Below are 26,482 nucleotides of genomic sequence, written 5' to 3' on the forward strand. Positions count from 1 at the left end.
AAAGAAAAAATGACGGCTTCCACGACGACGGCCGTCTCGGCGCCCGGCAAGGTCCTCCTGGCGGGCGGCTACCTGGTGCTGGACCGGGCCTACACGGGCCTCGTCTTCGGGCTCAGCGCGCGTATCAATGTCGTGGCCGCCGAGATCCACACCATTCCGGGCGTGCACCTGACCGAGATCGTCGTCGAGAGCCCGCAGTTTGTCGACGTCGTCTGGCGGTACGGGTTCCATCTCGCGCCTGAGGATGGCGGGATTACGGTTACGCAGCTGCAGGTGTAAGTTGCCTTTGCTGCCCCTCTCTTCCCTCGGATCTTTCGGTGTTTTTTTTTTTTTTTTTTTTTTTTTTGGTAGTCTCTTCGTCATGAGCTTGGGGCGGGGTGTGTTGAGGGGAACTGTATGTCTCAAAAGTTCTTCAAGAGTTTTGGTGCGGGGCTATGGTGGGATGTGGTTGATGAGGGGCGGGCTTTTGAGATATTCACGCGGCAGATGAGTGTTGGGTCGTGTTGAGATTTCGCTGTGCTCTTGCTATGCTTTTGCTATGCCATGCCCTCTCATATGTGCCTGACAATGTTTCCGCTAATGATCAACTTCATCATCATATTTCGCAAGCATACTCACCCCAGATCTCATGTTGCCTCACTCACTCTCACTCTCACTCTCACTCTCACTCACCTCACCTCATCACTAACCTCCTCCCAGCGGCTCCAAAATCAGCCCAAACACATTCGTCGAGACGACCCTAAGCTACGCCCTCACCTACATCGCCCGCATCAACAAGCAGCGCCCAAGCCACGCCCTCACCTCAACCCGCCTCATCATCCTCGCCGACAACGACTACTACTCCCTGCCCTCCTCGTCCAACGACCCGGACTCCGCCGTCTCCGGCACCGCCATCCCGGCAGCGAAGAAGGGAACCCGCTTCGCGCGGTACCCCCACACCATCGGCGAAGCGCACAAGACAGGCCTCGGCTCCTCCGCCGCGCTCGTCACCTCCCTGACGGCCGCGCTCCTGACGCATCACCTCCCCACGTCGCTCTTTGATATCAGCTCCGAGGCGGGGAAGCACACGCTCCACAACCTCGCGCAGGCGGCGCACTGCGCTGCCCAAGGAAAGGTCGGGTCCGGGTTCGATGTCGCGGCCGCGGTGTTTGGAAGCTGTCGGTACCGCCGCTTCTCGCCCTCTCTGCTCTCCGATCTCGGGGCGGCGGGCAGCCCCGGGTTTTCGGAGGCGCTGGTGAGGAAGGTGGATGAGTTGCTCGCGTGGGACGTCGAGGTCGACAAGGCTGGGACGGGGTTGCCTGCGGGCGTGTGTCTTCGCATGTGTGATGTCGATTGCGGTAGCCAGACGGTGAGTATGGTGAAGAAGGTGCTCGAGTGGAGGAAGGCCGACGCGGAGGGGAGCAAGGCGCTGTGGGATGAGTTGCAGGGCAAGAACGAGGCTCTTGCTTCGGCGCTGAAGAACGGGGAGACCGAGAAGGTCGGCGGCGCGGTTGCGGATGTGAGGAGTCTGATTCGGGCTATGGGGGAGGGGAGCGGTGTTCCCATTGAGCCCGAGTCGCAGACGGAGCTGCTTGATGCGCTCAGTGGCGTCGAGGGCGTGTTGGGCGGCGTCGTGCCTGGCGCGGGCGGGTTTGATGCGGTGGCTTTGATTATGAGGGATGACGAGGCTACGCAGAAGAGAGTCGAGGCGTTCTTGGAGGGGTGGGGGAGGGAGAAGGGGGCGAGGGTGCGGTTGTTGGGTGTGAAGGGGGAGATGGAGGGTGCGAGGCGGGAGGAGTTGAGTACGTATGCTGGGTGGTTGGCTTGAGAGGTGCGGTTGATGCTTATCGACTGAAATATGAGGGAGAAAAAAGCGAGAAATTTGGCGCATGAAAATATAGAAGAGTATGATATTAGCTAGCGTATACGAAAGTTCGAGAGGAGATGCTCGATACACAAACAAAGTACATTGCTTGAACTCTTTCGTCAAAATTTAGTAATGCCAGCCAATACAACTTGCGAGTGACGACGAGCTTCAGGAATTCCGACGCAAGAAGAGACTGACTGCAGGGTCTCTGCCTCGAAGTCACAGGGATCATAAAAATCGAGACAACTTCAGACTTGGAAGCACACCTCACGATACCCGGAGGCGTGAGGTCGGCGTGGAAGATGCCCTTGGGTACGAAGGGCACCACTCTCTTCTCCGGGCCTCCGGCTGCGGGCCCGGGCCCACGCGCAACACTACTACAGCTGCGGAGCTCCCGAAAATTAACAATCAAAGGCGGCGGACATAGCTCAGTTGGGAGAGCGTCAGACTGAAGTCAACTTCAATCACGTAATCTGAAGGTCGTGTGTTCAATCCACACTGGCCGCAATCACTTTTGCGGATTACGCCAATTCCGCATCTACGAGTCTATAATGGCTCTTGTTTCATATGACATCTTTTTTATTTACCTAATTCGAGCATTGAAGCTCTTCTTCTTAGCCAAGACAAGTCGAAAAGGAGTGTGCTCTTAAGGTTCCTTGAAAGATCTGAACACCATAATCGATATATCCCATCTCTTTCCTCTTCCTTCGATGCACTTCAGAGTCGATTATGTCGGCACCTGTGACACGCGTGGATACGACACTGGGCACATTCATAGATGTACTCTGGTAATCTGTCGCGACACTCCTCACATCGAAAACTACCGTTGCGGCGCATCCAGGTATCGTGAGTGCATTCGTGATGTGCGACGAGGTTGCGCGCCTCTCTTTCGACGCGTCGAGCTCTAGCCGCGGCGTTCAAGTTAATTGCGCCGGCCTCCCGATTCACAAGCACGTTAGCGCGGGCATAGAGCCGCTCCTCGTTCCAAAGATCACAGGTGCATGTCTTCCACCGCAGGCTGCAGAGGTAACAGAACTCGGATCCGCAGGGACAGGCTGTTTTGTTTGTCAGGAAGGGAAAAAATACCTTTGCTCAGCTTACTCGTCGCACTCATCGTGATGCAGAGCATGCATGGATGGGCAGGGGTAACGCGAGAGGAGAGGGCTCACTCATGTGGTAACACCCGTGGTTGAGTTCCACGATCCTTCGGCAGGAGAAGCAGCGCTGCCACTTGTTGGCGGCGGCGACTTCTAGAAGCGCCTGCATCAGTGTGTCCTGCGCGCAGTCTTGGTTCCCGTGCTCGGCGCCTTTGCACATCGTGCACGTCTGCTGTTGGCACTGCGGACAGGTTCCGACGTCGGCTCTGATGAACTCCTTGGGGATGAATCTGGAGCAGGTCGGCCTGTGGCAGTACGTCCTGTTGGGCGTCGAAAATTCGACCTCCTTTGCCCGGAACTCTCCTACCAGCTTCGGGGGTAGTAGAACCCTGGCATGGCCTCCGTCCACGGGGATAGGCAACTTGCAGCATCTCGGCGGGAAGAGCGACTCGTCTGTGAGGGAGAGCTCGAAGAGGGTCCGCAGGCAGTCGCGGCAGTAGTTGTGTTTGCATGGAAGCTGAGCGACTGCTACCGGGTGGTAGGCATCCTTGCAGCTGTCGCATGTTGTCTTCTTCTCTCGCCTGGTCGGTCTAATCGCTACCGCATCGGTTTGTTTCCTGGAGGCCGCCCACGATGACGACTCTGGCTCTTCCTCCGCTTTCTCCTCTTCCTCCTCGTCGTTCCCTTCCTCGCCATAGTCAACAGAGACGTAGAGAGATGCGAGCTTTCGTAGAAACATCTCATCTTCCGCGTTTGCGGAAGACTCCTCTGACAAGACGGGAAGATTCGTAGGAGACGCGTCCTTGCCGAGTGTTGCCCCTTTGCTGAGTCGAATAGCCGCTTCTCTGTCGCGAGTGGCCTGATTCTCCTGTTTCGTGAGAATCGTAATGAGACGACCGTCGGATTGATTTGCTTTGACCATGCTCTTGCACATACACCTATCCGCCGCGAGCACAGCTTGCGACTCCAGTTCCGCGTGGTATGCATCGACAGCCAGGTCGAGGTCAGAGACCTCGTCCACTCGGCACTTGCCCTTGCTACTCTCCTTGATATCCTCCAAGTCCTTCAACTGCATCTGGAGGACCAGGCGGAGCGACTCGTCGTCAATGTCGTAGCACAGCATTGGAGGCTGGGGTGGGGTTTCCGAGATACTCATCAGTTTGTACCAGATAAAGACCACAAGCAAGACAAGAAAACAGCTTTCCTGTAATAATTCGTGTAGTTCAATGGGCTCGAGTTCGAACTGAGCCGATTTGAGATCTAAAGGGAATACTCTACTCGCGAGGTGGGTGATGATCGAGTGCATCACGGAGGTTAGTCAACTGGTCGAAGGATAAGTTCTTGGAGGAAGTACAAGATTAACGAGGCAAGAGATTGCGGGACTTGCGTGATGATGCCAGTTGAAAAGGCGAGGCCTATCCTCTTACTGTTATGTTGATTTGCTCATGTGTATTTGACTTTCAGGGTGCATGTTGCGTGGAGGGCCTCCGACATGAAAGTCAAATCCAAACGCGTGGTTAGATGCTTCCGTCCAATAGCTAGGCCTAGATCACACACGGTGAATCTGGAATTCCTTCAGATATGCAAGGGCTATTGAGAAGCTTGCCGATCATGACAGAAGCTTTGCATCCGATGATGATTCCTCGTGTGCCTCTTCGGGGCTGCGCCGCCGTGTCTCCCTCCATCTTTTGAGGGCTTGCTTCTTGGCTCGGAAGTGCTCTTCATCTAGGATGATAATCCATGAAGTAAGGCCAAGAGATGTGAATATCCCGTCGATCTCGAACAAGCATCTATACCCATATCTCTTCTCCTTAAGGCTATCACGAAAATAGGTACCGCCGTCGTCCCGAACACATATTTCGATCGCTAGTTTGTCCATGGACACATCATGTTCCAATTCAGTCGCAAAGCTAGTAAAAAGGAAAAAGAGAGGAAATATCGATGTCCATGGAATTCTAGCAATCGAGAGGAAAACACAGAATAAGAATGGTTCCAAAGAGGTAGGTCAGTAGTAAAATTCCCCTCTGGAAGGGGAATCTTATCTAATGATTTGTTGGCTCGGTTTCCTAACTGAAAGCGGAAGGCCGACGATCTGGCAATGCCTTCACCAAGCGAGACAGGTCCTTTTCCTAGTCGAAATTGATACTGCTGAGTCGGAAGAGAGCGAGGTGGAAGTCGCGCCCGTGCTTGAGGTCGGCTCCAAAATCGTACCTCAAAAGGGCACTTCCGCCCATCGCCACTCACTCTCGACGAACTCAGATACGGCGAGGAATATACGGACACGGAAGATAGACTGAGAGTCTGAGAACCATGAAGTTGGAGAAAAATGGGATCGGAAAGCATTGACGAAGAGAACGCCTAATCCAGCGCGTGACCAAGGGAATAACCTGGGGGATATGCCCAATACAAGAGTTCTACCAGCAACGCTGGAGAGGACCCCCGTGTGCCAATGACAAATTCTTCACACTGCCCTCTTGTAGATTTGTCTCTGTCTAATTGAGATACTGGATGAAGATGCCGAGTTGAGCGCCGATCGCGATGCCCATGAGCAGAATCTCTCGAAGACATCATCGCACCAAGCCAAGACTATCTCAGCGTAAACCGAGAAGTAAGAACGCTCGACGCAGACGACTGAGATCTGGCAGTATTAGTAGAGAACGATATTTAGCAATTCCTCAATGGGATAAGGAGTGACGAGAGTATGCCCTTCTTAGGAGGTAGAACTAGAGTATAACATGATGCAGGAGATATCTACCTTCGGCTGTCTCATCGTGATGAGAGGTGGGAACAACCAGACCGGTACTACGGAGTACAAGATGATGTCTTCCGTTGAAGGTGGGAAAAAAACGGAGCCTATTTCAACGGTGGCCCGAGCACCCCTGCATGAAGCTAAAACGGGGGTGGGGCTTATCTAAACACCGAAAGCGATAAGACTTTGCTTGCCTGAAAATTTCCACCAAGTCTCGGCAACCCAGCGCCTCAGTTTTGCGACCAACGGCAAAGTCTCATCGACAAAATGGCGGACGATGGCATGATTCTCAATTTTGACATGGGCAGCGGCCCTGTCAAGCCCCATGTTAAGATTCAGGGTGGTCGCTGGCGCGACAGGAATAAGGCCAACCGGATTGCGAATAAAGGCACTGAAAAAGAGGCTTCATCAACAGCAAAAGACGATGCCCCGCTACCGCAAAGATACACGCCTGGATCCAAGAAACCCCAGAGGTCAGACCGCCCTGGTGACGACGACGACTCTTTTGAGCGCCCGGCAAAGCGAGCGCGGCCAGAGCATCCTCATGCGACGGCTTACCGGACTGGAAAAATGCCGCCCGGCAGCATCGCGAACAAGCTGAGAGACGGCCAAATCTCATCGAAGCTTTTCTCTTACAACCCCACGCCAAAGACTGTCTTTGATGAACCCGGTGCTGAGAAGGTTGAGGAGAAGGTCGCTGAGCCTTCAAACGCGCCGCTTTCCGATGAAGCTGCCAGCTTCCACGCCCTCGGTATCTCAAGACGACTGGCGTTGACGCTCTCCGGCAAGATCCAGCTCAAGGCACCGACAGCTATTCAAGCCAAGGTCCTTCCTCAACTCATCAAGGAAGACAGCGATGCCTTTGTGCAGGCGCAAACAGGTTCCGGAAAGACCTTGGCGTATCTGCTGCCCATCGTCCAGCGGATTCTGTCGGTTGAGGGCCAGATCAAGAGAGACTCGGGCTTGTTCGCCATTGTCATGGCGCCTACCCGTGAACTTTGCAGGCAGATCGAGCTCGTGCTCGCAAAGGTGCTCCCGCCGTACCTGGTCAGCACAACGGTCATTGGTGGTGAGAGCAAACACTCTGAGAAGAGCCGCCTGCGGAAAGGTGTCAACATCCTCATCGCAACCCCCGGTCGTTTGAGCGATCACCTCGAGCACACCAAGACTCTCGACGTCGGCACCGTGAGGTGGCTGGTTCTCGATGAAGGCGATCGTTTGATGGAGATGGGTTTCGAGGCGGAACTGCGCACCATTGTCGGCAGGATCCGTGAAAATCCCTTGGCAGACAAGACAGCTAACGGCGTGTCGCTCGCCAACCTTCCACAGCGTCGCGTGACCGTTCTTTGCTCGGCCACTATGAAGATGAACGTTCAGAAGCTTGGCGAGATCAGTCTGGAGGATGCGGTTCACATTACCACATCAGGAGAAGAGCATGTCGAGGGAGAAGAGATCAAGTTCGAGGCTCCGGCGCAACTGAAGCAGAACTACTTGATTGTGCCAGCCAAGTTGCGGCTCGTGACGCTCATAGCACTTCTGAAGTCCACATTTTCAAGGAAGGGGTCGGTGATGAAAGCCATCGTCTTCTTTTCCTGCGCCGACTCAGTCGACTATCACTTCGATCTCCTCCGTCAACCGCCGAAGAAGGAAGAGAGCTCAACTGATAACGCAACGTCTGCAACCGCAAATACCGTCGCGTCTTCGGCGTACATCACATCGGCGGCGAACACAAATATTGTCCTCCACAAACTGCACGGCTCCCTCCCTCAACCAGTCCGTACGGCTACGCTGGCGTCTTACAGCAAATGCACAGACCCGACAGTCCTACTCACTACCGATATTGCCTCCCGTGGTCTCGATGTGCCCTCCGTCGAGCTCGTAGTCGAATACGACCCCGCCTTCAGCGCAGACGACCACGTCCATCGTATCGGTCGTACAGCGCGTGCCGGTAAGCCTGGTAAGGCGGTCCTCTTCCTCATGCCTGGCTGTGAAGAAGGCTACATCGACCTCCTCAAATCCAAGAACGCTTCACCTCCCAAGCCTGAACTCTACGACACTATCTTGCACAAGGGCTTCACGACAGGCATGGAGTTCCCCGTTGAGACGGATACCAAGCCCCAGCCCGCGACCGACAGGGGCTTCAGCAATCGCGCCGAGAACTTGCAGCTTCACCTTGAGCAGCGGCTTCTCCTCGAATCGGCAACGAAACTCCTGGACGAGGCTCGTAAGGCCTTCCGGTCGCACGTCAGGGCGTACGCGACCCACATCAAGGACGAGCGCGTCTACTTTGACATCAACGAGTTGCACCTGGGTCACTTGGCAAAGGCGTATGGCCTGCGTGAGGCGCCATCAGGCATCGGACGTGGCGGCCACGACAGCAAGAAGGCGGTTATGAAGCAGAAGAACGCCGGCAAGAGAAGAGGAGACAGCAGGCCCTCGGGTGGCAACGCGATGGAGGATATCGATACTGGTGCTGAGCCAAGCGAGATGGAGAGGAAGATGAAGATGAAGATGAGGGCTGTGATGAATGCGGCCAGTGAATTCAACCTGGGTTGAAGGATATAAGTTTGTGATGCGTGTATTTTGTTTGGGCTGGGTTACGGATGATAGATAAAATGGGGCATTCTCATAGCGTTCAAAATACTCATATCCCGGATCGGGTACTTTTCTTTTCTATCAAGATATCTTTTCTGCGATGCATTTCATTCGGATGATGAGTTTCTATTGATGCTTTGACAGTTATGCAGAATGCGGGGCATGCATTAGGAGATAGTTATGCAGTCTTTGCATAATTTGCGGTGCATCCGCCCAGTCTCACCTGGAAGGCGCGACGAGCTTCATCAACCACAGCGAGCTGATTGGACTGCTCATTACAGGCAGTCGTGAACGAACATCTCATTCAATTTCAACTAACTTTAATAACATCGGCTTGAAACCTCACGATAATGAGAGTTTCTCGTCTACAGCCCCATCCCCCCGGACCTTTCACACACTATCTAAGCCATGACGCGACGACTCCCCTGGGACCGTAATGCACTGGAACGGACGGCAACCCAGAAGAAACAGACTGCAACGACACCTCGCAGAACCGCGACACCGAATCGGGCTGTGTCTCGAGCAACAACAGCTGCTGCATCGCCACTGGATCACTCGAATCATAAACCGGCCCGCTCGAATGGTTTCCTTGAAGGTATGAGTCGCGCCTAGCCACATTATTTCTTTCGTTGACTTGGGACTCTCATAGGCAGAAGCCCTTCGACTTCACCACCGCCGGAACCTCTCACAGAAACGTACTTATCCCAATTCCCACACTGAGACGTACGCAGCGCTCAAAAAATGCACAGGTTCATGATAGACGGTCTCGAAAACGACGACAAATATCGTATGGTCGAGGACGAGCTCGTCACAATCGCAGGCCACTTCACAGCACACCTCCACGCAGCAGAATACCAGCGCCTCAAAGTCCAAACACGCACCCAAAACGCAGAAACCATCAAGACCATTTCCCGCCCCGTAGTCGGGTCCCTCACCGAGCTCGCGCGCAAACGTCAGGAGGAGCTGCTCCGTAAGAAGAAGCAGCGCGAGGCGCTGCGCCGCGCAAAGAGGGACGCCGGCCGCGACGACGAGGACACTGGGGATGAGACGAGCGTGCCGTGGCGGGGTACGTCGCTGCAGGGGCTCATGCACAGTCCCAAAAAGAAGGAGGTGCCGCTGATGGCGCTGACGAGGCCGGATTCAGGGGTTAGGACATCGGCTTCGGGGCTGTTTGGGGGCGTGGTGAGGTCTTCTCAGAGTAAAAGGCCGGCGGCGCCGGCGAAGAGGAGTACGCCGGTGGATGAGGCGACGACGGAAGATGAGAGTGATGACCTCGGGGGACCTGTCAAAGCTCCGCTCAGGAGGGACATCGAACGCAAAAGACCAGCTTATCCATCAGAAACTATTGCAGAGGCCCGAAGCCGACCAAGCAATCAGCAACGAACGACGCATTCAAGCAGCGCGCGACTACCCGAGGCGAGAGCGTCCTCAAATGGCCGAGGGCCCTTGGGAACAGTGGCTCCGAAACCGGTGTCATCCGTAAGAGTGGCTACAAACACACCGCCTACGAACGATGAAAACGAAGACGATGACGACGATGATCTATTTACTATATTCAAGAACCGGAGAGCCAACTCGAGGCCTCAACGGCGAGCTCCCGTCAAGAAGGAAAAGCCAGACTCAAAGGAAACCGGAGATATCATTCCCTCGTTCATATGAACATCTTGTGCAAGGGAACTCGGTCAGCTACTCTGAACAATGAGTCTTTGTATAATCTTTGAGAACCGTCTCTCCAAACTCATGTACTTGGCACCGCAGTGAGCACATGCTTTTGAGCCTTCTTCTCGACCTTCCACGGTGATCTACCATGCTCGACCGGAGTCCTAGTCTCGGCACAGTTGGAATAACCAAGTGGAAGAGTATGTATACGAGTCCCGTGAGTTCTTCATTCACTTTTCCTGAGAAGATGTCGGAATTTGCTTTGTATCTGAGCCTGTAGGATCGAGAGGTTACCGTGGGATCATTATGGTGCTCTCCATCAAGGTGGCTCTCTCTCTTAAACTTGCGACTGACATTGGATCTAGTGTTTCCCGCCTACCCTACCAACCCTATCAACCGTGTAGCACCTTTCTCCGACGCACCTATTGACAGATACATGCCTGTTGAAAGACGATGCGACCCTGGGACCCTTTCATTCTCCTAGACCATCCACATCCACTTCATCAACAAACTTCTGGCCCTCCAAAACCAGACCTCGCACCCCCAGCATCCTCCTGAGATACGACAGGAAACGTCCCAACCCCCGAGTATGGCTTCGACGATGGAAGAGGAGATTTACCTCGCCATGCAACATGTCTTCTCCAAAAAGCACGCCGAGATCCGTCACCCAAAACCCATCCAACGCAGAATTCACGCTTGCTTGGGCCCAGCGATCAAAGCCCTTGACTTGAAATATACTCGGCCAGTCGTCGTCAGTACGTGCCAGAAACTCCTGGAGGAGAAGATCTTCGAAACCAAATGGAAGGCCGAGCAGCGGTTTCCTCAGTTATTCCAACAACTCCCGGCTTCAGCACAAGTAGTAGCTACACCAGCGAATGCGCCAGAGACGCCGGAAGCTACGAGACAGGAGATAGATTGGAAGGAGGAGATCGTGGCGCTCATTTCTGAGAGAAAGGCGGAAAGGACGCCTCGGCTGCAAGCCGCTATTGTAGGTCCAGGACGAGATGCTGAAGTAAGTATGGCAGTTCCGGGGTCTTACACTAGTCAGGCTACAGCGGACGTGGGCGACGCGGCAAGCACCACGACCAGCAGCGACACCGCCATCGCCGAGTCAACGGCAACAGAAATAGCGCGACAACCACCTATAGAGACCACAGCTTTCCCCGTGCTTTCCGCCGCCTTCCTATCGTACGAAGCCCAACATGCCCTCCTCACAAGGATCCAAAGCCTTCTAGAGAAGGCCTGCTTCGACTACGCGAAGCAGGCGCACCCCCAGATCCTGGAAGCAGGACAATGGGAGTCGCCCAAGTGCGTCGAACTTCAGAAGTGGGTGTGGATCTTCAAGAACGAGGTGTTTGATACATTCCAGGCTGAAACGGTACCCCCGCCGCATACAGACTGGCACGCCTTCTTCGAATCGATCAAGCAGATTCGGCACAAGGCCGTGCATCGCGAGGTTCTTTGCGTCGCGGATGTGAAGGCGTACCTCGCTGACGCAGAGAGCCTTGCAAAGCTGCTACGACAGGATGAGTGTTTGGCTAAGCTGGGGTTCTTGAGGGAGGAGACGGAGATGGTGCTGGCGGTTTCGGAGCGAAAGAAGGACGGGCTGGCGGTCAAGTATCAGGCCAAGTTTGATGAGATTGGGGTGCGGAGGAAGGAGCTGGATGAGCTCGAGAAGCGGACGAGGGAGGAGATGGTGCGGGAGCATAGGAGGATGCAGAGTGATCTCGGGTTTGGGTTAAAGCTTGCGGTCTCGGAGATGAAGGAGACGGAGGTCCCGGGGAAGGGAGGTGAAGTGGGAGGGGATGAAGAAGAAGGCGCGGGCTCTCGGGGACTTGCCGCTGGCCTCTGGAAACTGATTTCTGACTGGGTGTCGGCTTTCGAATCCCGCGGCTCACTCTGAACTCTTGCCAAAGGTCTTGCACAAATTCATTCACATAAGTTGACGGTTCAGATCACGGTCATTTTGGTCTCATCACATCGGTTCAACCAGTCGGATCACTACCTACCGCCACAATGTCTCCACCATCCCTCCGCGCCCTTCGCGCTTGACCACCTTGGCTCCCCGAGCCCCCGATCGACTATTCCAGCAATCCCAGTCCCGACCTCCCTCGACCGACCTCCGACATGCCGCCCAAAACGCCCAAGCCCAATCGCCCCACTGGCGTCAGTAGCGGTGCCCTCGATCTCGACGAGGTCGTCCTCGACGAGAAGCCCACACCTCCGCAGCTCGCGCGCTCGTCCAAGAACAAGACTGGCAAAGCTAGAAGCGCCAAGGTCAAGTCCCACAAGCACTATGGCTTCCCGGAGTCCGACTTCGTACCACACCCTTCCTGGACGGTCTCCGATGGCAGGTCCGCGGTCAAGGGCGCCAACTTCAACTTCAACTGCGACGATGTCACGCAAGTTCTCCAGTGGCCCGAGGGAAGCCACAACCTGCGTCGCCACGGCGAAATGCGTTCAGACGTATGGTTTACCAGGTCCTTCAAGCGGCGTATAAAAATGGACGCAGACGGCAGATGATGGGGCTTGAAGACCCCGCAACGATGCCAGCCGTCAATTTCTTGCTCCAAGGTTTAGCCATCGAGACCCGGAATATCTTGAAGCACTGTATTAAGAGGCGTCGATCATTTGGATCAAGAGAGAGCATTGGTTTGTCTCAAGCTGACTCCCGCCATCTGGGGCTTATTCACTGCTGCATACCATCCCAACGACTTGGTGAGCCTACAAGTCCTTAACTCCAGATTGATCAAGTCGGAAACCATGCTGGGTCCGGTCTCCATAGGAGCCTCTCTGCGAGCCCTGCCACACTGGACGATGCTGTTTTACTGGTCATCCCAACAAACCTGTGTGTGGCAGCCCCTTTTTTTTATGGCCGATTACCCCCGCTTGAGACGTGCTCGAGGAGCGGGTGGATTCACCAAATTCCCAAATCTTCACCTTCAGTGGCCTCCAGAAGACATACTACGCATATCACCGTGGGCTCGTTGGCCGAAAATTGACCCGCCACGGAAGAGACGGAACGGGAGATAATGTCGTCCGCAAGGAGACATCGAGGAGCAGGCATCAAAGTGGAAAATCACCGACATTCTTCATTAAAAGCGTTGCATTTGCTGCGGCTTACTATCTCTACCGTACCAGATTAGCAATGGTGATGTTCGTCCTCGGACTCCTCCACAGTCGCGATGGCTCTTTCAGCCACAGCGGTACGGGCGGGAAGCACGCGAGCGGTCAGCTTCTTGATCAGGTTGGTTCCGTCGAGGGCCAAGGCGGACAGCACATGAGCAGTGGTCTGTCCATGAGAGTTAGTAACGAAGTTGTATAACAAATCTCACAAAGAAGCTCGAATCACTTGCCTTTGCATTGACCGTCAGTTGGTCCAGGTCCGGGTTGTTGATGTTGTCGCACGGCTGGTGATAGCAGGGATCCTGCGCGGAGCCCGTTCCCGTGTGAAGACCACCTATGGGCTTGCCCAAGACCTGCCAGAAGGAGGCGTAGTCACTGCCGTTGGTGAACCTCGCGGCAGTCACATTGATACCCTTGGCGACAAAGTCGGCGGTGAAGAGCTCCTGGATGACGTCGGAGCCAGGCGGGGCCGGGACGCCGTAAGACGCGCCGTCGCCGTCGAAGACGCCGTAGTATCCCTTGGCGACCATGTCAAAGTTGAGGTAGGCCAGGATGTTGTCGCGCTCTTGCGTGGCGAGGTTGTTGACGTAGTAGCGGGATCCGATGAGGCCCTTTTCTTCGGCGCCCCACCACGCGAAGCGGATTTTGTTGTTGGTGGTGTACTTCGTGAGGGCTAGGAAGAGCTCAAGGAGGAGTGAGGTTCCGGAACCTGAAATTTGTAAGTATTTGAAAGTTTGTGGGCGTCAGTGAGTTTCGTGAGAAACAAGGTCTCTTACCGTTGTCGTTGATACCTGGACCCCATGCAACGCTGTCCAGATGGGCGCCGAGCTAGAAACTCGTCAGAAGTCTGAACGACACTATCCAGTGCGGGCTTGACTTACGACAATGACGTTGTTCTCATCACCGCCCTCCGTTTCAGCAAATACGTTTTGCGTCACGCGGCTATCGACAACCTCAGCCTCCCAAAAGAAAGCGTTCAGCACCTCCCCAGCCGCCAACCGAGCCTGGAGCGGATTGCCAATGTGCTGGTTGACGAAGCCCGTAGGGACATACGTCCCATCATCAGCCGGACCAAGGTTCCCAGCCGTCAGATTCAGCGCGATATCATTGACAACAATCACGGCACTCGCACCCGCCGCAGCAGCAGGTTTCATCACACCAGCGTGGAACCCATCCCGGTACCCAGGACACACCGACTCCGTCACAATCACAATCTTGCCGCTGACGTCGAGGTTGGCGTACGAAGCGGCCTCGCAGGCGGCGGTGCCCTCCGGGCCCGCGACGAGCTGCGCGGTTATGCCCTCGGCGGGGGTGTCGGGGGACCCGTAGAGGCCGTAGATGGTCGACTTCTCGCCGTTGATGGTGAGGTTGGCGCGGAGCTCGGTGTTGTAGGTGGCGGAGAAGTCCTGTTTCCAGACCTTGGCGCCGGCGGCGCTGGAGATGCGGTTGAAGATGTAGTCGACGGATGCGGCGTAGCCTGGGAGGCCGAAGGCGCGGTTACCGCCGTTTGCTGTTGCGATGTCGCTCAGTTGGACCAGGTTGGCTTGGAGGCTGTGATCATGTCAGGAACGAGTTTTGTGTGAAAGAGGGGAACATTGAGCATAGAGGCATACTTCTCCTTAGTGATCTGCTCTTGAAAGCTCGCGGAGTCGACAAGGGGCTTTGTAGTCTGCCTCTCCTGGACTGCGGCGCTGACGCCAAGAGTCGCCCAGGATGTGAGTACGGTTGTCGTAGCCAAGAACTTCATCGTGGCGGCTGGCGGGTGGTTCCTCCTGTCTTATCAAGATGGCGACAAAGTCCGAGAAGCAAGACACCACAACTCAGACTTAAGTCGCGGGACGAACCGCACCTTAAGTCATCGTCGTGGCGCCGCCACCGTCTCGCTCTCGTGTTGTGCGATGCTGCTTGAATGGCATGATGGCGCACCTCTGCGGGTACCCCTGAAGCGGTCGAGATGGAGGATGAGGAAGGTCGCAATGGGGAACCGGGCACTCTAAACCCAATCTTTATCGCATCCCGAGGAATTCATCCACAACTCTTCAATGCCAAGATGTTGTTTGCGACCATGTAATCAGCGAATCTCGTAAATGCAGTGTGGGCATTGGGATTCATTCAAAGCACACGTTGGACGATATATGAATTGATGCAGTCCTATTATCGTTCTCAATGATGCCATTTCAGCTTACCTTTGCCAAGCTATCGGTCTGTGCCATTCTGCCTTGCAACGGGATCGACAGTGTAACGTCCCGGCAATGCAAGGCAATGCAACGCTTGATTTCACGTCTGGGTAATGGGCAGTTGGGCACAGCAATTGGGCTGGCGCGAATATGACTTGAAGATCTCAGAGCGACTCGAAGAGAGCATCGTGAAGTGAATATAGGTATAAACTATCATAGCAGCACTTAGAACCTCAAAGTCAGAGTCTGTTGCAAGGATCAAAGTCGACTGTCTCCGAAAAGAGGTATCTTTCGTAACTGGAGAAACTCGTTTGCAGCATTCTCATCCCACTCGGCATCCCTTAACTGCGAGACAATGCCCCGAGGCTTGACGATTGTGGCAGTCGCAGCTGGATTTCAAATCAACTCAGTTGCCCAGGGCCTTGGATTGCAACCCATCTGAGCTCAAATGTCAACGTGGCATTGATTGAGATGAACATGATCGACTCAACATTGACCCAAAGTTGAACAAAAAGGAAACTTCTGCTCACCGAATAGCGGCGGTTCCACGAGCTTAAGTGCCGCGTCGGGATTCCCGTTGCCCTGAATGCGGGCTCCGAGCTTTGTTGATCCATGTTCACCGCGAGACAAACCAGCCACACTCAATCCGACACTTCCGCCAGTCTATTTTGGTCACCGTCAACTCAAGAGCCTCCAACACACAGCGCATTGCGCCAATGTCAATGGTCATCCAGTGCCAGCTCTTGGTCGTGGTTGTTCCTTGTAAGCCATCACCTAAGAAGAACCACTTCAGCGAGTCATTCCATGAACCACTCTCTGTGATTCTGAAAGGGTCAACGGTTCGATTTCATGATTGTTTTCGTCTTTGTCGCTTCGTCGCGGCCGGAGCCAGACAATACCCACTTGCCGGGCGATCAGGAGGACTTCTCAGCTGCTCGTCTCGTCTTTCAGAACCTGCAAGGCCTTGTTTGACAGCGCTAAGTTCCAACACAGAGGAGAACATGACGTTGCTATGGCAGATAGACCGGGGCTGCGACAGTTGGGATCCCTGGACCTTGGTGGATCAGGGCTTATCGTTGACTCGTATTTGCCCGTAACGGACGGCCTCCGGAATGCCACCCACCGGCTCGCCGGCTCTGGGGCATCTCATCAATCTCCAGCCTTAACCGCAAGGGGTGGGAGTCCATTGCGACAGACGGACTTGTTAAAAACAGCTTGGTAGCCGATGTCGCGTGCGTTCAATTCGCCTATTGACATTTGCTTCTCCTCGCTCTTCTCTCACCAAAAACGAAACGGCCCGCTGCAGGCCCATAGATCAAGCTCACGATGGTCTCATCCCTCTCCGCGGCTCTCGCCCTCCTCTCCGCTACGCTGCCATTGACCTCGGGTACCGCGATCGTCACCCCGCGCCAGGCCACAGGCGACGCAAATTGCCAGAGCGTGCACATCTTCCTCGCGCGCGGGAACAACGAGCCCTACCCCGGACGGCAGGGCAAGCTCGTCACCGCCATCTGCGACGGGCTCGACAGCTGCGACTACGAGGACATTCAGTTCTACAACCCACTCGAGGCGCCTTACTGCCAGTCCATCGAAGAAGGCGCCGCCAATGGCACCGCGCAGATCACGGCGTACAACAAGCGCTGCCCGGACGCGAAGCTCGTCGTGAGCGGATATTCCCAGGGCGGCCATGTTGTTGGTGACGTTTTGGGTGGTGGAGGTGGCACGTTCTTCCAGGGTTGTCAGCAGAAGGCGAATGCTGGGCTAGATGCCACCAAGGCGCCCGGCAACAAACGTAAGTTTGCATGTGTCGCAACTTGTGAGGACGGGGAGTTGCTAATACCGGACCCTTTCACAGTCGCTGCTGTGCTCATCTTTGGCGATACAAGACATACGGCCAGCCAACCGTACAACTATCTCTCGGGAGCTCCGGACAACGGACTCTTCCCACGACCGGAGAACCAGCTTGCGGGCATGCGGGCCTTTTCCAGCGTGATGCGCTCGTACTGTGTTGAATCCGATCCGATCTGCGCCGGCGGAGACACCGCGGCCAACCACCTCAATTACTTTGATGTCTACTCCAGCGACGCGGGTAAATGGGTGCAGGACATGGTTGGCAAGACAGACACGACGACGTCCTCATCGTCCTCGAAGACCAGTGCGACTTCAACCTCGTCAGGACCAGCGAGCTTGAGCTCGAGCTCACCGGCGAGCGCGACGCCTACTGCAGCATCATCGGCTGTAGGAGGATCAACCACGGCAGCCCCGACATCTGCTGATGCTGCATCTGCGGCCTCTCCTACTCCGACATCCCAGAACGCGGCTGGAGCTCTTACATGGAATGTGGCATCGCTCGGCGTCACTGTCCTTGCCTTGCTGGTGGTCGCCGGCCCTGTTTAATCACCGCGACGATTGGTGCATTGCCTTTTCAAGCGAGTCATTTTCAGGAAGAGGAAGCATTTACGCGAGTACATGAATACATGATCCAGGCATACGCAAATTAGATTCAACATACCTCCAGTACATAATACCTCAAACAGTTGGGTTGAGACATAATGTAAATATATAGAAGGCATACATACTAATGTTGCTATTGAAAGCTGAGAGTTTCGATTGCTTGGTGACAATATTTTATTTGGCGATACAACTTTGAATACAAGTTTGATGCGTCTAGGCTTTGATTGAAGCAGTGAACTCAACAATGCCATCTATGAACAACCGTCAGCCAGATTCTGATCTGTATGCTTTACCACAAGCGAGACCAGTAGTTGCAATAGCATCACATCGACTGATCGATAAAGTCACACCAACCTATCGCATTTCAGGCGTTGCATCCACTTCAAACCCCGCAAATTACAAGCAAGCGAGCAACTTATTTCCTCGAACTGAACATGAGGTTATTCTTGGATGGAATGGTTTGCGTTTCGTAAAAAATAAACAGCAGGCCGGTATCCCTCATTATGCAGTTGCCTGTGTTTGGCGTCCATCTGCGGGGGTTTCTTGCAACTTCAGGCAGAAGCACTGCGCCCTTGCTATTGGGCTGACAGATGGACGCCCTTCCCGTTACACGAATTGCCCGCCCAATATCTTCGACTTGTCACGACAAACGCCCTTCAAACCGCATCACAAATGCGGTATTTTTTATAAGGGGTCCTTTCTCCTGCTTTTCGATAAAAACTCCAATTGTTCCATCTGGCAATACTCACTCATCTTCATCATCAACATTTCGACATTGAACCACTTCTAGCTTTGCATTCACAACCCCGCATATATTCAGACATGGCCGAGATCAACGACCTCATCTCCGTAACTTTCCGCGTTGCAACCAAGGACGACGCTCCTCAAGTCGCACAGCTCGTAGAGGCCGCATTCCGCGCCGAAGACAGCCGAGCAGATTGGACGGCCGACATGGAACTCGGCAGATCGTTCCGCTACTCAGCCGATGAGGCTCTCGCCACCATCAACAACCCGGATGCAGTAGTCCTCATGGGCTTTGACTTCCACGGCGTCCTCGCGACCTCGGTCCAAGTTGTTTTCAAGCGTGAAGCCCAAATGGCCCGGATTGCCATGCTTTCCGTGAATCCCCAGCTGCAGCGAAGCGGTGTCGGGCGTCAAACTCTTGACTCTGCCCAGGCCTACGCGTGGAAGCATTACGACATCAAGAAGTTTGGGTTGAATGCCCTTTCATCTCGCGAAAATTTGCTCGCGTGGTATGAGCGCTGTGGATATCGAAGGACAGGAGAAACTTCGCCGTTCCCTGTTGATCGGTTCCCTCGCCTAGATCTTCCGAAAGATTTGTGCTTCATTGAGCTAGAGAAGAATGCCACGCCTGTTGTGGTTTGATCAAGGCTCCCCAAGGAAGTTACAGAAATGAACTCCAGGTAATATTGTTTTGGGATACCTGCGGTCGAAGGGCCTCTATCATAGAGACTCCTCAAGATCTAGACGTACCAGCAACGACGGACTTGAGGTTGTTAGGTCAGCACAGCTTTAAGGTGTTTCTAAGATCTCGCTAACGTCTTAAAGATCTTTCTTTATCAATCCTCGAGATGCATTTCAAGAACAAAAAACGCCGTTACATCCTCAACTTTTATTCTTACGACTATCGCATCCAGCCCTACTACTCTTACCGGATGCTTCTTTTGTTACTTTCTCTAATGAAAACATCTTTGGAAGCCTACATAGGAAAATCTCAATAAGGCTGCTTATGATGGTAAGGGCTTGCTTATATGTTGATCGGCACGAGCAGTCAGGTGGTCAAAGAGCTTCTTTTGATGCAAAAGGGGCGCGGGGTTTCTCCTCCATGTCAGTCATTTCTGTGGACCAAAACATTTCCATTGATTACATTTAGATTCAATTCGCTCAGAGAGTAGTATTTTCAGACGTAGCCACTTACGCTCGCAACCTGAAATACTTACCTAGACAACGAAGTCCAACGTGCTGCATGCTTGAATTGGTGAGGTGAAAAACCTCAATTTGAGGGGAGAACACGTTATTCTTTTATTGAGTAGAGCTTTTAAAAAGCACAGAGTGGCGAGTCTCTCTCCCAACACTACCTACACTCGTTTAAGAGCACTCCAAATTCTTGACTCGCAGCTGGCCAACACCAGGGCCGACGCTCTCAATGTTGCACAATGCATCTTTCTTACCTTCCAAGACAAAGTCCAATGTCCTCCGTAAGAGCTCAATCTCAATCTTGGCCAACACATCGTCGTCTATGGTGCCCAAAACCTGCTTGATGAGATCGGAATACTCTATGGGCAAAGCCTTGACGGCCGGAAGTTGCGGAGCGTCAAAGAAAGACATGTGGGTTGTCCCGTTGACGACCAACATCAAGGACGGGCCGCGCAGATTAGCCCAAGTCTCATTCCAGCCGGAAATGTAGTCAAACGTCGTCGGTGTGCCGACCAGCACCAGGGGCTTATCGATTCCCTCGGCCAGGACTGGTCCGAGCATCTGACCGTCGAAGTTGAGGCCGCCGAGGATGCGGTCATCGACATAGAGGGATGAGGCTACCGTAGCGCCTCCGAAGGAATGACCGGCGATGAAGATCTTCTCTGGGTTGATGGAAGCCCGAGTCCCAGCGAGGAGCGGTGTAGCTACCGAAGGGTCCAGAAGCTGGTCAATTATGAAAGAGACATCTTTCTGACGACTCTGTGGGATAGCGATGTTTAGCATCTTCGATTCGACATGGCTAGGCTCTGCAAAAGTAGACTCACCTCAAGAAGGCTCTTAACGTAAGCCGTGTCGCTATTCGTCGCGTTCTCCGCAAATCTGATAACTCCATCAGGGAACTCAACGATCGCGGCATCGTACGTATGGTCCAGAGTGACGACGATGTACCCATAACTAGCAAGAGACCGCGCCAGCACACCATGCGCAAGTCTTGAGCTAGCTCGTCCGTGTGAGAAGAGAACGAGAGGGTACTCTTCAGTTTTCTCGGCCCCGGCGCAAGAAGTATCGATGTTGCAGAACTCAAGCTCCATCCCGGAAAAGATGGTGTCCGGTAGTCCAAACAGGGTCGCGGCCCCTTGGCCGAGGGCGACTGCTGTGGTAGGCGGCACATAGGGAACGGTTTCGATGGAACATTTCGATTCCTTCTTCAGGGGAACGTGGACGGAGACCATAACTCTGCGCTTCTCAGGTTGGTCTTGAGGGGCGTGAGGGTCCCATCGTGCTGCGTCTTCGAACGCTTTCACCCGCAAGGCAACGAGGTATGGGCCGGGAGGGCCTGGGATGACGACTGCTGAGGCCATTAAAGCGAATGAAGAAAAGATGAAGAACAACATGCCTGTGTTCCCGGTGGAGATTTTACAAGTACATGATGCTCAAATATACTTACGACCGTCTAGATATACGCTGAATCCTGTCCATGCAGTGACTCCCAGGTCATCTGAACCGCAGATGGAATGATGACATCGGCGTTTGGGATAGTGCACATGACCAGTGAAGTCTTTCTTCTATGCTGACTGTATGATGATCTTCATGAGGGGTTGAACCAAAGTCCATCCCACGTATGCAGCTGCCCGGCATGGAGACTTTCTCCGGACAGGCTGTGTCGTGTCCGAAAACCAATCGACCCCGTTCCGTCTATCGCCCACTGTCGCCGGAATCTTCCGCAGGGTGAGTGAGATTAAGGCACAGTCGTTCCTTATTGAGCCTTGGCTTTGTCGCGGACGAATTACGCCCGAGGCTTACATGTACTCTTGTTTCGACGGCACAGCAGCATCGTCTATGAGTCAAGCCGGTAAGTTGAACGAGTAATTAAGGAATCGGAATTAAGCTGATTGGCTAATATCATGTGTCCTTATGTTAACCAAACCTTGCAGTGTACATGAACTTATGTCATCGACTACCTCAAGAAGGCTTCCACTTTTGCTCGAGTATCTATGCTATTTCAATTAACCTCATCTACCTTATCTTGAGTAGGCACATCTATACAGAATATTGGCGCACTGGTCTTCTAATACCTAAGTACTAGCAATACAAATGGATGTGGAAAAAGCGCATTGAGAGCAGTTCTATGCTTCCGATTGGCATTGGAAGTAAGCTAGGACGAACTAATGGGACGAACGATATATGTTCTAGCTGAATTAACCAATACCAGACGAACCTGACGACGAGATCTTTGGCTCTGCAAGCGGTATGCTCCCTTTTTGAGACCAGAAACTACGTCAATCATCAGTGAACATATGTCATTAGGCTGGTTTTGATGATAGCGCACCAAAATGTCATTTAGGCGAGATGCCGATATACGATATGCATTCAAACCAGTCAGATGCATTCGCACTAAGAACCGTGTACCTATATTAAGAACCGTATGTTTTATTGCCATTCTCGCCATTATAAAAACTAAGGATGACCAAGACGTTCACTTGGTGCTAACGAATGGCTAAAGCAAGACTTAGCAGTAGAGGCTGACATTCACTCACGTATTCCACTTACCGCCTCATCCACGTATTCCACCTGCCATCTTGTATTCTTCTTGCCGTCTTGTATTCTGTCTTCCGTCTTGTATTCTGTCTTCCGTTTCGTCCTCTGTCTTTCGGTATATATTCTACCTACCGCCTTTTTGCGTATTGCTGGTAGTTCCGGGTTCTAAACGTAGCCTCGACCAAGAGGGCGGAGAATTCCGTGGAACTGGGTGAGCAGGACCGGAAAACGCCAACTACTAGATAGCGAACGCTTAATGGAATGGGAAAGGAATAGAAGGAACCGGGCTGTTGGCCAAATCAACCGCAGGCTAGCAAATCCAACCTACATCACATCCACTTATGTTCTTTCTCGTTTGAGCTCTGGCATTGCGCCGATTCTAGTGTAAGTCCATGTGACACCGCAACTGACAAAACTTGAATTTACTCTCTACCTATCAGAGCCATAAGCGTAGTGCGCCTCGTCTCATGAATTTGTTCTCCACTTTGGACCTTTACACCACTCATCTCGAGACTCTTGGGAATGCCCCGGTACCCCTATCTTGGAAACCCGGAAGCACCAGTGTAAACACCTTACTCCTCCCCGAATACTTGGAACTAGTCAGAGTACTTTGGTGTATTCAGCCCAGTCTTTACCGTTTCCACAGTTTGCGTCTTTGCACCAGAAGAGATGCTTGGTTGTGTCATCCGAATCCGGCCTGTAAGACTCAGAATCCAGCAACTTGGCTAACGGACTAGTAACAGACGAAGGCTTCTCATCAGTCACCATAATGAGATCTGAAGAAAAGCGGGATAGAAATATCTGGCGACCAACTCTTCCCCATAGGTACGAACTCGGGCATATCCTACAGCGAACTTTGTGTTCGCTATGTGGCAGGAGCTCCGCACTACTCTCTCGACCTCCCGCTCTTCTCTAGTCTCGAGTCCCCCATCGGGCCTCGTTGCAGGCAACGAGACGCCCAATCCGGCTGTTTCCGCCTAGATAGCCGCAGTGACGGGGGTCGAGAGCCCTGAGTAGTTGAGAGGTGATTCCGTGTCGGCACAAGTGAGAGCAAAGGACATTGCCGTACTTGGTTTGAAATTCCTTCAGCTTCTGCGTAATGAAGCCCACAGTGATGGCTTCGTTTTCGACTATCCTAAATAACGGCAACTCCCACGTGACCATCACTCTGCGTAGCCAATTAAAGATCCTTGGTAATGCGTAGAGTGCTATTGTCGGAGGTAGAGGGATCTACCGAGAAGTAGCCCCTTTGTGATGCAGGGTGGTGGTGTCTTGGAAGTCTGTGCCTTCACACTCGCGGCAATCTTTGGCCGCAAGGAATACATTGTAGTCATATCTGATTTGACGGGCTTCATCTGAATCGGCTTGCTTCGAACGTGTCTTATCCCAGACCCAAGAGAACGGCACCGTAAGATGAGAACAAAGCCGTATGAACCCGTCGTGCGCGATACACTGACGAACATCTCGGCGCTTCTTGCGCTCTTCGGCAGAGAATACCAAGTGCCTGTAGGGCAATTCACAGCGAGAACAATGCATTTCATCCTGCTTAGTGTATTGGTAATATGACGATAGGTGGCACGCGAAAGTCTCCTTGTCAGACACTGGGAGCAAAAAGCGTGCGGTCTGGCTCGCAAGACGGTGGCTGGATCTTTCACGAAATTACCTGTCCTGCGTGCCCGGGAAATGGCCTCTGAACGCCGGAACTTCTTGACTTCTTTTCCCTGATAAATATGCCAAAAGGTAAATGATGCTTGGCGTACCATGTAAAGATCGACTGGCTCAAGACCATCCATTATGGGTAGCAGCAGCTCATCAGGCAGCCGGATGATTGGGCTTTGACGACAGTTTCTGTCAAAGTCGATCTCCCAATAAGGACGTTCGTGTGATAGTATGAGGTTCTTCCGCTTGTGGCGTCGATGTCGCTTCAGAACCTATCAATTCTGAGCTTCGGGCTCAGAGCATGTCGAATCGGGGTTGCCACCGCCCTTCTATTCACCTACTTCTACTTCGGAGGGCTTAGAAGCCTCCCCAATTCTTCTTCCCAACTAGCTAGTTGTGCTACTGACTTTAGAGGTGGCTAGCTCTTCTTAATTTTGTTCTTAAACAAGCCCGCGAAGTTAATTACTCAACTGACAGCGTCGAAGATAAGAGTTAAGACGGGACCGGACCCCATATCCATAGCTTCCTTCGGCTTCTTAAGGTGTATGTTCCGCTGAATAAACAAAGACCAAAGAAGAGGGATGATGATAACGATAATAAGAAAGGCAAAATTTTGATATGATGATAAGAGTAGCAATGGGAATCTGGAACTTTTGAGCTGCGTTTTATTTCTACGTCGTTACGTACCTGCCTATGTCCCTCTTTGCGTAAGCACCAAGCTCCTATGAGGACCGTGGTATTGAATCCAATGCCCGCAGGCGCTGCACTCGTAATCAACTCAACTTTGAGTCTCAAGTTGGACTAGTTGAGAGAAACGATTTGATAGTTGTTTGTCTGAGTTGTCCAGTTAATTAGTTGATCGGGTTGAGTTGCCCAAGGTGGAACGGAACGCTCATGTCCCCAGTCATTCTGTGTCTGCGCCAGAAGGCCAAAGCTTACTGCGACTCCCTCTCCATCAGCATCGAGATTCGAGACGATAAAAGCAACATCAAGCTAGGTTTGACTGAAGTCAAGGTAAGTTTCGGCTTCAAATCTTACCTTCCGATATTAGCTTCACCCGAGCTGCGAGCCATCGGCTCCGAATGATCTGGTTTGCGTCCAGGCTCCAGCTCTGCAGCCGGCGTTGACACATGCAAGCCCTCGACGATGAAGAAATTGCCTCTTTGACTCACATGCATGCTGAAGAATTATTAATACAACGGCGCCGACATCGCTCACATTCGCAGGGGTCCATTGCACCAAATTTCGTCGTCAATCTGGAAACCCATCGTGAATTCCAATTGAGAACCTTGGCGGCTCTCACTATCAGCCTGGGAAGTTAGTCACATGCTGTGGAGCTGGAGAATTCAAGAATCGCTCTTTTATTTCAAATCAAGTCGATGAGATCAACCATTGACGAAAACCGGGGCCGACACGTGTGAGATGGGGCCCGCCCACCGGCGGTGGGAATGGAGACACTGGAAACAGAAACGGGTCTGGCAGACGGGCCGGGGGTGGGGACTTGGGAAGAGAGTGGATGGGCGACGAGAAACTGGGTCGGTGATGTTTCGCTCGAATCCCGGAATTGCCAAGAGTGTGGGGGAAAGGTTGTAGCTCGGGGGCAGTATTGGCTGACGATGGTCTCAATGGCAATGAGAGTTTGAGGTCGCAGGTCACCCGAGTCCAATGTCCTACGTAGCGAATGCTAGAATGGACGTTTTCTTCTGATCGGCGAACATAGACCTGACCCTGAACCATGGAAGGCGTCGTAAGAAAAGATATCTTCATGTTGATATCGGGAAACGGCGACCAATGGAGGGTTGTGGGTGTGTTACTGGGATATCGTTACCCTGGACACAAAGCCTTGGCCTTGTGCTCTGTGTGCTCTACACACCATCAAAGTGATTATCAAGAAGGTCCGAAAACCGGCGATTTTAGCCATGATCGTCACCCCAACAACCCGACGCGGTTTCCTTTGAGGTGCTGTCCGGCGGCTTGGTCTACTTCCTCTTCCACTTAGCGTTGATATTCACAGTGCGTGCGAGTGCCCAGCCAATGGTCTCGACTTTTCCGCGACTTTTCGCGGTGGGAGGCAGCAGTCGCAAAGTGGGGTGGGTGTGACGTCGTGGACTTTATAAGAAGCTCCTCCCCTGGCCGTTTTGCCTGCAGTTGGGTAAATATAGCTGTGGTAGTTACGTACCGAGGTCCGTATTCTGTATGAGGTACCTTATGTAAGGTAAGGTAAAGTGAGGTGATTTAATAGGGTAGGCGCGTACATGCACGTACCGCGTAGCATCAGTGGAGGGGAACGGGAAGGAAGGAGCTTCGGAAGAGCAGCAAAAACAGCTGAGGAAAAGGCGATTTGCGGGGTTGTCTCAGCCAACCAGGAGACGTCCAATTCAATTCTCCTCACGGAAGCCGTAAAGGACAACTGCAGTCTATGGGAAAGAACAGACAACAGACGCAATGGGAGTTCCTTCCTGAACCACACAGCCCCGCTTGGTCGCATAAATGGGGGATAAATGGAGCAAAACGGGGTAAAGCGATGGAGCACAGCCGGGTCGGAGCGAACGGAACACAACAGTGAACATTCAATTCCGCTGGGTTCCGATGTCACTGTCTAACGCACCTTACCCCAATGTTCCATGTAGTTGTGGTAAGGTAT

General features: G+C 53.1%; 12 protein-coding genes and 1 non-coding gene across 13 annotated transcripts; 7 read left to right on the plus strand and 6 right to left on the minus strand.

Moving 5' to 3' along the window:
* Nucleotides 1-9: 9 nt before the first annotated feature.
* On the plus strand, nt 10-1,807 carry CLUP02_15335 (phosphomevalonate kinase; the record flags this gene model as incomplete). The annotated part of the gene is made up of 2 exons (XM_049294259.1): nt 10-275; nt 700-1,807. The coding sequence occupies 2 exons, from the start codon at nt 10-12 to the stop codon at nt 1,805-1,807; spliced, it is 1,374 nt and encodes a 457-aa protein (XP_049151405.1).
* Nucleotides 1,808-2,014: 207 nt separating this feature from the next.
* CLUP02_15336 (IBR finger domain-containing protein) lies at nt 2,015-4,249 on the minus strand (the record flags this gene model as incomplete). Its single annotated transcript, XM_049294260.1, has 5 exons — nt 2,015-2,054; nt 2,113-2,294; nt 2,563-2,585; nt 2,617-2,901; nt 3,016-4,249. The coding sequence occupies 5 exons, from the start codon at nt 4,247-4,249 to the stop codon at nt 2,015-2,017; spliced, it is 1,764 nt and encodes a 587-aa protein (XP_049151406.1).
* On the plus strand, nt 2,264-2,353 carry CLUP02_tRNA270. Its single transcript has one exon. It is a non-coding gene; the product is annotated as a tRNA-Phe (tRNA).
* A 123-nt stretch (nt 4,250-4,372) lies between the features above and the next one.
* CLUP02_15337 (uncharacterized protein) lies at nt 4,373-4,822 on the minus strand (the record flags this gene model as incomplete). The annotated part of the gene is made up of 2 exons (XM_049294261.1): nt 4,373-4,487; nt 4,560-4,822. 2 exons carry the CDS (start codon nt 4,820-4,822, stop codon nt 4,373-4,375), a joined length of 378 nt encoding a protein of 125 aa, XP_049151407.1.
* A 166-nt stretch (nt 4,823-4,988) lies between these two features.
* Nucleotides 4,989-13,045, plus strand: CLUP02_15338 (DEAD/DEAH box helicase; the record flags this gene model as incomplete). Its single annotated transcript, XM_049294262.1, has 20 exons — nt 4,989-5,150; nt 5,250-5,384; nt 5,424-5,539; nt 5,905-8,212; nt 8,505-8,574; nt 8,694-8,882; nt 8,937-8,982; nt 9,019-9,936; nt 9,991-10,044; nt 10,115-10,163; nt 10,234-10,255; nt 10,312-10,388; nt 10,431-11,816; nt 11,889-11,915; nt 12,017-12,412; nt 12,466-12,520; nt 12,588-12,664; nt 12,732-12,794; nt 12,852-12,924; nt 12,993-13,045. 20 exons carry the CDS (start codon nt 4,989-4,991, stop codon nt 13,043-13,045), a joined length of 6,276 nt encoding a protein of 2,091 aa, XP_049151408.1.
* A 43-nt stretch (nt 13,046-13,088) lies between these two features.
* On the minus strand, nt 13,089-14,819 carry CLUP02_15339 (peptidase family M28; the record flags this gene model as incomplete). The annotated part of the gene is made up of 5 exons (XM_049294263.1): nt 13,089-13,238; nt 13,282-13,781; nt 13,849-13,900; nt 13,954-14,623; nt 14,686-14,819. The coding sequence occupies 5 exons, from the start codon at nt 14,817-14,819 to the stop codon at nt 13,089-13,091; spliced, it is 1,506 nt and encodes a 501-aa protein (XP_049151409.1).
* Nucleotides 14,820-14,922: 103 nt separating this feature from the next.
* Nucleotides 14,923-16,506, minus strand: CLUP02_15340 (uncharacterized protein; the record flags this gene model as incomplete). Its single annotated transcript, XM_049294264.1, has 8 exons — nt 14,923-15,012; nt 15,259-15,422; nt 15,519-15,638; nt 15,780-15,849; nt 15,926-16,065; nt 16,153-16,297; nt 16,352-16,385; nt 16,451-16,506. The coding sequence occupies 8 exons, from the start codon at nt 16,504-16,506 to the stop codon at nt 14,923-14,925; spliced, it is 819 nt and encodes a 272-aa protein (XP_049151410.1).
* A 69-nt stretch (nt 16,507-16,575) lies between these two features.
* CLUP02_15341 (cutinase) lies at nt 16,576-17,646 on the plus strand (the record flags this gene model as incomplete). The annotated part of the gene is made up of 2 exons (XM_049294265.1): nt 16,576-17,041; nt 17,105-17,646. The coding sequence occupies 2 exons, from the start codon at nt 16,576-16,578 to the stop codon at nt 17,644-17,646; spliced, it is 1,008 nt and encodes a 335-aa protein (XP_049151411.1).
* An 879-nt stretch (nt 17,647-18,525) lies between these two features.
* Nucleotides 18,526-19,089, plus strand: CLUP02_15342 (acetyltransferase; the record flags this gene model as incomplete). The annotated part of the gene is made up of 1 exon (XM_049294266.1): nt 18,526-19,089. The coding sequence occupies one exon, from the start codon at nt 18,526-18,528 to the stop codon at nt 19,087-19,089; it is 564 nt and encodes a 187-aa protein (XP_049151412.1).
* Nucleotides 19,090-19,812: 723 nt separating this feature from the next.
* CLUP02_15343 (tat pathway signal sequence) lies at nt 19,813-21,035 on the minus strand (the record flags this gene model as incomplete). Its single annotated transcript, XM_049294267.1, has 2 exons — nt 19,813-20,400; nt 20,466-21,035. The coding sequence occupies 2 exons, from the start codon at nt 21,033-21,035 to the stop codon at nt 19,813-19,815; spliced, it is 1,158 nt and encodes a 385-aa protein (XP_049151413.1).
* A 123-nt stretch (nt 21,036-21,158) lies between these two features.
* On the plus strand, nt 21,159-22,949 carry CLUP02_15344 (uncharacterized protein; the record flags this gene model as incomplete). Its single annotated transcript, XM_049294268.1, has 11 exons — nt 21,159-21,192; nt 21,251-21,493; nt 21,576-21,704; nt 21,766-21,791; nt 21,854-21,889; nt 21,949-22,044; nt 22,145-22,260; nt 22,399-22,563; nt 22,622-22,709; nt 22,780-22,878; nt 22,923-22,949. 11 exons carry the CDS (start codon nt 21,159-21,161, stop codon nt 22,947-22,949), a joined length of 1,059 nt encoding a protein of 352 aa, XP_049151414.1.
* A 142-nt stretch (nt 22,950-23,091) lies between these two features.
* Nucleotides 23,092-25,605, minus strand: CLUP02_15345 (uncharacterized protein; the record flags this gene model as incomplete). The annotated part of the gene is made up of 8 exons (XM_049294269.1): nt 23,092-23,387; nt 23,472-23,780; nt 23,843-24,110; nt 24,526-24,639; nt 24,724-24,782; nt 24,896-24,999; nt 25,057-25,148; nt 25,276-25,605. The coding sequence occupies 8 exons, from the start codon at nt 25,603-25,605 to the stop codon at nt 23,092-23,094; spliced, it is 1,572 nt and encodes a 523-aa protein (XP_049151415.1).
* Nucleotides 25,606-25,629: 24 nt separating this feature from the next.
* On the plus strand, nt 25,630-26,339 carry CLUP02_15346 (uncharacterized protein; the record flags this gene model as incomplete). The annotated part of the gene is made up of 4 exons (XM_049294270.1): nt 25,630-25,643; nt 25,720-25,797; nt 25,870-25,932; nt 26,111-26,339. 4 exons carry the CDS (start codon nt 25,630-25,632, stop codon nt 26,337-26,339), a joined length of 384 nt encoding a protein of 127 aa, XP_049151416.1.
* Between the last annotated feature and the right edge of the window lie 143 nt (nt 26,340-26,482).

This window comes from Colletotrichum lupini, chromosome 8 (assembly GCF_023278565.1).
Source record: "Colletotrichum lupini chromosome 8, complete sequence".
NCBI lineage: Eukaryota > Fungi > Ascomycota > Sordariomycetes > Glomerellales > Glomerellaceae > Colletotrichum > Colletotrichum lupini.